The sequence below is a fragment of the Salvia hispanica genome, chromosome 2 (genome assembly GCF_029641045.1).
Source record: "Salvia hispanica isolate PSC_SH4W2 chromosome 2, Shi_PSC_v1, whole genome shotgun sequence".
NCBI lineage: Eukaryota > Viridiplantae > Streptophyta > Magnoliopsida > Lamiales > Lamiaceae > Salvia > Salvia hispanica.
In genome coordinates, this window is record NC_142693.1 from 9,034,914 (window position 1) to 9,045,540 (window position 10,627).

Sequence of the window (10,627 nt, forward strand, 5' to 3'; positions counted from 1 at the left end):
TTGAAGTAACAATAAGTAGGGACAGTGAGGAGGAATCGTCTTATTTGCTGTTGTGTCGAGCTAAACGGCTTGACAATTAAACTGTGGAGTTTGATGTGCTAGTTGGGTGCGGACTAATATGATTGTATTTTATCGGATTATAAATATTCAATCCTAATCCTAAATGTTCGAATTTCAGGCTAGCCCAGCAGGCTAATTGGGCTGCTACTAATTTTTCGCCCCAGATAGGGGATGAACCTACGACTTTATGCTTAGGATGTAAAACATTTAATTATAACGAACCTATGACTTTCTACCGATAAAATAAACATGTGTTCAATCCAATGTATAATGATGAAAATTAGTCGTATTTAATTTTAAAATTAATATGATAATTTTGAGGTATATGCTTAAACTCAAATATGATTAAATATAAATTTTAGATTTATATATAAATAGAAAATAAACATATTTTGAGAAATTTTAAAGCAAGTTTTAAAAATTAAAATACTAATAGTGAATTTTTAATTTTCTAATTTTTTACTTGGTAGCGCTATATTAGTAACAATCTAACATATATGTATATTTAAAAATAAATCGAAAGTCATTCTTAATAGTTATTTATTCCATAAAATTTATCAATGGGGTGTTAAAATATGTGTCAAACAAGATAGAACAATAGATAATAGTTGCGCATAACTCTAACCCATCGAGCCAGCCCTACTCAGATTGCGGGTTAATCTGGTTAAAATTTTATTGGAATATAAATTTCCATTTCTTATCCCTCTACATTTATCGTAATATTTGGATCAACCCACAAGTTATGGGCTGCACAGATATCCCTAATTATAAAATATAATGATGAATGCATCCTTGAATACGATGTTGACCAAAATCTGTCAAACTATAGAGCTTGAAAATTTCCTTGTAGAAAATCAATCAAACAATAGAGTTTGTATAAGAATGGTCAAGTAGTGTCTAAAATGAAGGAAAATTTGTCATAATGTCCTTATATAATGTAAAGAAAAACAGAGGCTCGGGCCGATGTTATGGATGCTTTGACGAAAGTATCTGTTACTATTTCATTTATTTATATTTTCTCTATCCGGTGATATTTTTAGACAGAAAAGAAGTTATTTCTAAGATGGCTTAGTAATTGATTTGTTAATAACTTATGATTGGTTATTGCTATTTAAAATACATCATCATTTCCTTTATTAAACTAATTTTGTTTGGAAATAATTTTATGAATATAAATGGTGATTTGAATTCATTAGCTATAGGGTATAGCTATTGTTCTACTCATGACACGATTACACTTCACAAACAAATTAAAACACTAGCATGTATGATATTCATGATTATATTCTGACTAACTAACTTGTTATGCAGTCTAGATCTCACAAAAATTATTAAATTTGTTTAATAAATTAAAGAATAATAGTCAATTTAGTTATATTCAGTTTCATAAAGTTTAAAAATAGAATATAAAATCAAGGTGTTTCAATTTTTGTTAGTTGTTTTATGTAGACACAAAATTACGTATATTTAAAAATGTGACTCCCTTCGTCCAAAAAAAATAGTTTCATTTGTGGATCGCACAAGTTTTAATGAGAAATTAATAAAATAAAATAGAGAATGAGAAATAGTGGATAAAGTAAAAGAAAGAGGGTGAAAAAGTAAGTAAAGTATGAAAAAGAAACTCTTCATTTTTAGAAATAAGGCTATTTTTTGTGGACATCCTAAAACAGCAAAATGAGACTAGCTATTTTTCGTGTAGTGATAGAGTATTTCATTAATGTAAAATATTTTTTTATTTATTTTCTCTTATTTTAATTAAACAACACTATTTTAAATATTATTAAAAAAAATTGTAGGGCTAACTAGAATTTGACATTATTGAAAAAAGGACAATAGCCTAAATTAAATTGTAGAAGTATTGTTATTGCTGATTACGTAAAACTGAATTCGTAGATCCTTAAATCCTCATCACAAAGCAACCGAAACTTCTGCAAAGAAAGCATAGTTTGTTTAACATATATGTCTTCCCCAAACCTATAAAATAACCAACTCAAATCATCCCAAAATTGAGAAACATGGCTCTCTCTTCCAAATTCCTAATCAATGGATCACTCAATTATGCATGGTTTTGCAGAGGATTCGTCTCTGCCACCGCGCCATCTCACAAAGTAAGCCACATCCATTTCCATTTATTCATGAAAATCTCAAATTAAAGTGTACCAAAAAAAATTAAGGATTTTTGTGTAATGATTTTATAAAATAGGCGAAAATCGATAAAGAGACGTGCGGGAAGATCATAGAAACGGCCAAAACGCTGAAAGAAGGGTCCAAAGATGTGGTCAAGGAAGTCAAGCGCGTCGGCGAAGCTATCACCGGAAAGGTCACCAATGCTACCGGAAATGTACGAAATTCTATAGTATAATTTAACGAATATGATAAATTAAGAAATTTTGTATATTTTATAATTATATTTTGAGTTTATAAGGATTTATTTTTCTTCATATAATAAGAAAACTAAATAGATTTTTAATTTAATATTTTTGCGGTGGCAGATGGTGGCGGATGCGGCCAAGAAGGGGTTCGAACGAGCGGCCGAGACGGCGGAGACTAAAAAAGGCAAGGATTTGTTGGACACCGGGAAAGCTGCGGCCGAAGCTGTACAGGAAAATGTCGATAAGAAGGATAAATGAAAACAAACACAATTAATCCATATTTTTACTTATGTTTATGATATGATAAACAGACTGATTGGATTGGATATCATGTGATTTAGATGATGAAGATATATATTTTTACTTGTTTTTCGTGTTTTAATTCACAAAAGTATATTTTTTTGGTTTGATCCCGTGTTCCAGTTGGATAAATTACTTACGATCGAAGATGATATTATAAATTTTATTTTGTAGTTCTAAATATTATAAAATAGAAGACCCGAATTTACCGCGTATGTTCTATAATTTTTATCTCCGAACCATATTTTGCAGTTGAGATTAACAATACATTCGAACATCATTTGTAAAATAAATCAAAATATTCACGACTATTCTAGCTAGAAACTACTCATATAGTTAATTGATTGACTAATATAAAATTAAAATTTCAATATATTCTTATATATACTCTTTTCCCTTTTATTATTTTAAGAAATTATTTTACTTTGTCAAAAAAGGTAAGAGTAAAAAGTTAATGGAATGTGTATTCTATTTTTATATATTGCTCTAGATTTTTAATAATTATATGGGCCCATTTACTGAAAATGAAAAAAATAAAATATGATAATTAATAAAGTAATGAGTATCATGACAAAATAGAAAGCAGAGGGAGTATATTATAATCTCCATTCCCTAATTATGTAGTACTATTTGTAGTTAAAAATATTTTATGAATTACATGAATAATCGTACGTTATTTAACTAATCCATAAATTAAACTCACTAAATACTGTAATATCACAAATCACACTAATTCTCCCAATCAATTTTTTCTAAATCAGTAATATATATCACTAACAATAATTAATGGTACACTAATTAATTAAGTATCAATATAATCAACAATTTCATTGACTAGTGGGGTATATTAATAATTCTTGGGTGATATTCATTTAAAGTATGAATAAAAATATATAGACAAAACAATAGTAAGAAATATTATGGAATATGTGAAATAGTGAATCATGATTAAAATAGTGTTTGCTTGATTTGTAAGGTTTAATATCATTCAATACAGAGTTGCGATCAATGTCGAACCCTTCTTAAAGACCGAACTAGAGATTAAATTTGGGCCATCCATTTTCTTAATCTTATGGTTAGGATTAATTTAATAATTTATTTAATAAATATTTTTTTATTTTCGTTTTTTTTTATTTTTTTAATAGTTTTAAATTTTTTGATTTTTTTTAAAAAATTAAATTTTTTTAAAAAAATTTAGTTTTTTTTATTCAATAAAAACTCAATGGAGTAAATAATGAACTATATTCACTACATGATGAACTAAATGAACGTATGTTATGAAGTAAATTTTCGCATTCATTACATACCGAATTTAATTCAACTGAAAGATAATTATGTCATAACATATTATGGAGTAATAAACTAATGAAATGAAGTAAAAAATTAAAGGGATAAAGTAATAAACTAATGGAATATAGTAACAGCATACTGAATGAAGTAATAAGTTCATTACTACTGCTTGATGTTTAACACAGTTAACATTGTATTTCAATAAAATCTCATATTTACTTCATTACTAACATTCATTTGGTTCATTATTTATTGAATATAGTTCATCACTACCGCTTACGTTTAACACTAAAATTTGTTGTATCATTAATGTATTTCAATAACATGTCAAAACTACTTCATTACATACTTCATTTAGTTCGTTATATACTCCGACAAATTTTTATTGAAGAAAAAAATTTTAAAAAAAATAAATAAAAAAATAAAATAAAATAAATTCAAAATTCTTAAAAATTAAAAAAAATTAAAAAAAATTAAAAAAAAAGGTTTTATTGAATAAAATATTAAATTAAATGTAAATTAATCCTAACCACAAGTTTAAGAAAATGGATGACCCTAATTTGATCTCTAATTCAGTCTTTAAGAGTGGATTTGTGGATAATAGGACTCATTCAATACATATTTGGTTTGCAATAATGTTTATTAACTAACACACCCTTAAAAATACTTCTCCCAGAACAAGTTCTCTAATATATATATATATATATATATATATATATATATATATATATATATATATATATATATATATAGGGACGTGTTCAGATCAATAAGTGAAATTCTGTCAAAAATTAAAACAAATCTCAGTTATTGGATCTTGTAATGTAACCGTTAGATTATTGCCACGTGTCATCTAGTAATGTAGATTACTAGATATATATATATATATATATATATATATATATATATATGTCTATTTCCGAAATTTATTTTAAGAATGTGTAATTACTATCTCATTATAGAGTACTCATTCCTTCTAGCAAAAATAGTTTCACATGTGAATTACACGGATTTTAATAAAAATTTGGTAAAGTAAGAAAAAGAAAGAGAAAAATAAAAAATGAATAATAGATAAAAAGAAAAACTGGATAAATTATAACAAAGAAAAAGAAGAAGAGAATGCAATAATATTAATAATTTGAAAGAAATTTCACATTCTTGGCTGAGACTATATTAGTGGACATCTTGAAATAAGAGATGAAATTATGTTTAACATGAATTCTGGAGGCACGAAAAATTTGAAATTAATAAACTTAATTTGACTGTCCTAACAATATTTCTAACTGTTTACACTAAATTAATTATCTTTTTTTAAAGAAAGTTGGGCACAGCCAGAAACCGAAGAATCTATCGCATATTTAAACTCATTTTAGTGTGAATGTTATAATTAATAGTGATTTTACTTTAACCATTTATATTAAACCTATTTTGGTAAGTTATAATTAAACCCGACTATAGATACTCGCTCTGTCCGCCAATTGATGTTATCATGTTATATAGTTTAATGGCTCGGTTTTTGAGAAATTGGTTTAAAAAGTTAGTGGAATGTGAATCCTACTTTTATATATTGGTTTTATAATAAAATGTGAGTAGAGTGGGTTAGTAGAATGTGAGATTCACTTGTCCAAATCAATAAAAGTAAAATAAGAAATTTATTGGCAGCCGGATAGAAAAAGAAAAAATGAGACATTTAATGACAAACAGATAGAAGTATTTGTTTGTCAAAATCTCAAAATAGGATGGATTATGAGGTATGTAGAGCTATTTTCTAACTCTATTTAAGTTTTAGAGTACCATTATAGTTAGGAGTGGGTAGGTACGGTACCTTACCGAAACCACCATACCGTATACCTTACCGTAAATACGGTATGCATAAAAGTCATACCTTTACCTTACCAAAGTTTTCGGTATACCGAACTTTGGTATACCTTATTTTCGATATGACGAATTTTCATACCGATACCGTACCTCATTTTCAGTATACCGTACCGAAGTTCGGTAAACCTTACTTTTGCGGTATACCTGACTTTCAACATCAATTTAGAAAATTAGAGTTTTTAGAATATTATTTATATTTTAATAAATTAAATATAATTTATTCATAATTATATTTTTATTTCACAATAGATTTTATAATTTAAAAAATATACAAAATATATTTTATATATAATTGTGTTTATATTTTTATGGTATATACCTTAGTTTACGGTATATACCTTAATTTACGGTATATACCGAATTTCGGTATGCAGCGGTATACCACGGTATTTGAAAATTCATACTGTTACCTTACCGGAATCTTTCGGCAAGGTATCATACCGTACCAAAAGTCACGGTATACCGAAAATTCGATATTTTTCCGGTACGATAAGGCATGTATTTTGGTAATTTTCCCCGGCCCTAATTATAGTAATGACTTAACTATTTAAAAATGGGGTCAAGTGAGAACTTTACATAAGTCGAGTGAGAACTTTAAATAAGTGGCAAATGATGACAGAAAAAATGCAGTCGAAGTGTAGAACACTATAATCATACTCAGTTTAGTAATATAAATCTACAAAATAATGACAAATGATTGTATTTTTGAAATTATATAAATTTACCAAATAATGACAAAAGATTGTATTTTGAAATTAAGAAAAAAATAGAAAATAAAGTATAAGATAAGGAAAGTAGAGTAAAAGTACAATTAATAGTATCCAATTTAAGGAGAACAATTATCTACTCCCTCTCTCTCATAGAAATAGGTCATTTAAGATCGACACGGATTTTAATGTATAATTGGTAAAGTAAGAGAGAATGTGAAAAGTAGTTGAAATTGTATAGTGGATTATGGAGCCATAAATGATAAAGGAAAAAGAAGAAGAAAAAGGTTATCATAAATGAATATGAACTATTTCTATGGAACGAACGAAAAAGGAAATATGACATATTTCTATGGGACAGGGGGAGTATATAGAAAGCCACTTTAGACTAAATTTTAAGATTGACCGGTGAATTTTAGATAAGTGTTGTAATTTGATGCAAAGAATAGTGAGCAAATAATATACTCCTTCACATGCTCGTACTTTAAGAAAAGGGTATATGTATCGGTTCAGATTTTAATCGAACCGACATCTTGAAGCAAGCTGACAATTAACTGGAATCTTAATCGAATTGGAATCAATTAGACCGATAATCGATCGGTCATCAGTCTAACCGATTCCAACTCAAATAAAAAAATTGTAGGAGCAGGTAGACTAACACTGGTCTTGATGGAAACTTTGCTTCAGCGAACAGTTTGAGCTACACATGATTTTGATAATTGATTGTGTTTTCTCGTCTCTGTTAAGAATGAAAACATAAATTTATTAAAAAAACACAAACAATTATATTTAAATAATACTCCCTCCGTCCACAAACAATAGATCACTTTTGCCATTTTGGGACGTCCACAAAAAATAGATCACTTTCTTAAAATGGAAAGTTTATCTTTCATACTTTTCCCACTTTTTCTTCTCTCTCTCCTACCTTAATCACTTTTTCTCCCTATCTCTCTTACTTTACCTACTTTTTCTCCTCATCACTCTTACTTTACCAATTCTACATTAAAACTCGTGTCATACACAAAGTGATCTATTTTTTGGGGACGGAGGGAGTATATATGAATTAAGGTGAGTGATCAATTGCTAACTCAACCTTTAATTGCTAACTACAACTAATTTAAAACCATAAGATTTGTAGAGATCTAGTGGTCTATAAATCGTCATGTGAAATTTCGTTTTATTATTATTTAAATTTAAAAAGATAAGAAAACTATCAAAATTAGGATTTTGGAACAAAATGTTAATATAGTGTATTAAACATATCAATAGTATTCATTGAATATGTCAACATAATTTAGCATTGACATGTATTATATTGACATATTAGGATTACTACATTGACATTAAGCTGCTTTAGAAAAATATGAAAATTAGAAAAAAAAAAAAAAAAATTCAAATTTTGACATCGGAACATATGGAAGTGAGATCTCGTAAGAATCCTTATAAAATTATCTTTAATTTGATATAAGTTGTGTAAAAAAATAATTTAAATTGAGATAGAATCATTTAAAGTTTTTGAATATTTTTTAAAAGTTGGTTACAACTAACTTTCTGTCAATTTACATTTATGCCCTTGATTGACATTTTTTTCACTGTATTGATACTCATAGTTGATTTATTAATCCAATAGCTATCATTTAGGGATGCATTAGCAATATAACATACTCTTATATACTATTAAATAACAATTTTAAAACATCATTACAAATTATACTCCCTCCGTCTTTAAAAGTAGAAATACTTAAAACGGCACATGTTTTAGTGCAAAATTAGTAAAATAAGAGAGATATGAAAAATAGTATGTTAAAGGAAAATGGATCTCACCTTATTAGAGAGAAATAAATTTCTAAAAAAAAAGTGTTTATTTTTAAAAACTAATGAAAAAAGAAAGAATTTTTATTTTTAAGTAATTTAATTAGATTTTAGCAATATCCAATAGGACCAAAGTCACCAAGTACCATATCAAAGAAATTGTTTCTAACTTTTCAATATAACAAAATAGACAGAGTTGCATATTCCAATTAGTTCCAAATTTCCAACATAATTAAATATTTTAAAACTTTTACCAAATATTAGGTACAACTAGGGATGTCAATTGGGTCAATCTATTCGGGTTCGGGCCAATCCATTCTGGCTGTCGGGCTATTTGGGTGCAGGTTATTCGGGCTGTGAATTTTTCGGGTTATAAATTTTCGGCCCTAACCCTAGATCTTCGGGTTTCGATCTAACCCACGGGCTATTCGGGTCAATAGTAATCTTATATGTTACTTTTTATTCAATCCAATATTCTAAATTATTAAAAAGCAGATTGTCGCAAATAGTAAAGTATTATCAAAGTGATCAAGAGAAAGAAAATAATAGCAATTGAAAATGGAAAAAAATAGATAAACATATCGTTTAATTAATAGCACACATAAATAAATCATGCATTTCATATAACCATAACTTTCAATTTAAGAGAGGAGACAAAATTACCATATGTTCTTCATATCAATCTTGTATCTAATATTGATATTACAAATATACTTAATATAAGTATATAATCCAAAATTTTAATTATATTTTTATATTAAATGCCCAACCCGTGGGCTAGCCCGCATAACCCACTGACCCCATCGGGTTAGCCCGTGTAGCCCGCTTCTGAATATGGGTTGTGATTTTTCGGCCCTCAATCTATAATTTTACCGGATAATTCGGGTTGACCCATGAATTTTGAGCTAGATTGACATCCCAAGGTACAACATCCAATTTTCCAACGTCATTAAATAAAAGTTTTCTAACATCATCTTAGATCCACAAATTTGACTCTTCGCACTTAGAAGCCATTTCTGTTTCCGTACATGTATGCCACCTCTATATCTATAACTCTATTGCAACTTTTTTTAATTCCTTCGTCGCATATAAATATGAACAATTAATATGACACGAAAATTAAGATAAAATTAGTAAAGTAGGAGAAGTGTCGTTAAAATAGCGTTATTAAGCCCACACTATTAGTAGTGTTTGATGATAGTATAAGTTGTAAATAAGTTGATGTTTAGAGATAATAAATTGAGATATTTTTTTAAAAAATGGAATGCACTTACTTTTGTGGACGGACGAAAATAGAAAGTGCACATATTTTTATGGGACGGAGGGAGTATAAATCAAGCCGAAGAATAAATTAAATAAATTACTCCCTCATTCCCTCAATAATTGGCACCGCTTGACTTGGCACGAGTTTTAAGAAATGTAGTGGAAAGTGTGGGGAAAAGGTTAGTGGAATGTAGGTCCTACTTTTATATACTCCCTCTGTCCCATAAAAGTGGAGTCGTATTCCTTTTTAGTCCGTCCCAACAAAGTTGAGTCATTTCCTTTTTTAACAAAAGACAAAACATCTAATCATTCTTACTTTATTCCATCATTTACTTTACTCTCTCTTATCTTTCCTACTTTTTTCATCTCTCCTATTTATTTAATATAAATTTTTAATCTTCGTGCCCAAAAGTTTTGTCTCAACTTTTATGGGACGGAGGGAGTACTTCCTTTGTCCCACAAGAATATGCAAGATTTCCTTTTTAGTCCGTCCCACAAGAATATGCACTTTTTTTAATTTTGGGAAGTCTTTTTCTCTCTAATGAGGTGGAACCGTTCTCTACTAACAATATTTTAATTACTTTTTCTCTCTATCGCTCTCTTACTTCATCAATTTTATATTAAAACTCGTGCCGAACTCAAAGTGCATATTCTTTGAGAACCGAGAGAGTATTAATTTTATAATAAAAGGTGGGTAAAATAAGTTAGTAGAATTTAGGATCTACTATCAAAAATAATAAAACGTAAAGGTGTCAATTAATTAGAAACATACAAAAAAGAAAATTAGTGCCCATTAATGAGAGACAGAGAAAGTATTCAACACCTGCATTCTTTTCTCAATGTTGGTTTTGGTACATCTTCTGCATCATAGAGCAAGTTTTGACTAGATCTCAATCCGTCCTCAGCACATATCAAAGTCTACCATGTTTGGGGTCAAAGAGCTTC

The 10,627-nt window shown here is 28.2% G+C and overlaps 1 protein-coding gene across 1 annotated transcript; it reads left to right on the top strand.

Annotated features, from left to right (window-relative positions):
- The first annotated feature begins 2,027 nt into the window (after positions 1 to 2,027).
- On the top strand, positions 2,028 to 2,913 carry LOC125206389 (uncharacterized). The gene is made up of 3 exons (XM_048105651.2): positions 2,028 to 2,168; positions 2,264 to 2,401; positions 2,553 to 2,913. Exons 1-3 carry the CDS (start codon positions 2,076 to 2,078, stop codon positions 2,688 to 2,690), a joined length of 369 nt encoding a protein of 122 aa, XP_047961608.1. The 5' UTR covers positions 2,028 to 2,075; the 3' UTR covers positions 2,691 to 2,913.
- The last annotated feature ends 7,714 nt before the right edge of the window (positions 2,914 to 10,627 follow it).

What these genes read in the sequence shown, in the direction of transcription:
- LOC125206389 (XM_048105651.2), top strand. Translation starts at nt 2,076, where the DNA reads ATGGCTCTCTCTTCCAAATTCCTAATCAATGGATCACTCAATTATGCA. An exon ending in CCACCGCGCCATCTCACAAA is followed by an intron (nt 2,169 to 2,263) that starts GTAAGCCACATC and finishes TTTATAAAATAG; the next exon opens with GCGAAAATCGATAAAGAGAC. An exon ending in TCACCAATGCTACCGGAAAT is followed by an intron (nt 2,402 to 2,552) that starts GTACGAAATTCT and finishes TTGCGGTGGCAG; the next exon opens with ATGGTGGCGGATGCGGCCAA.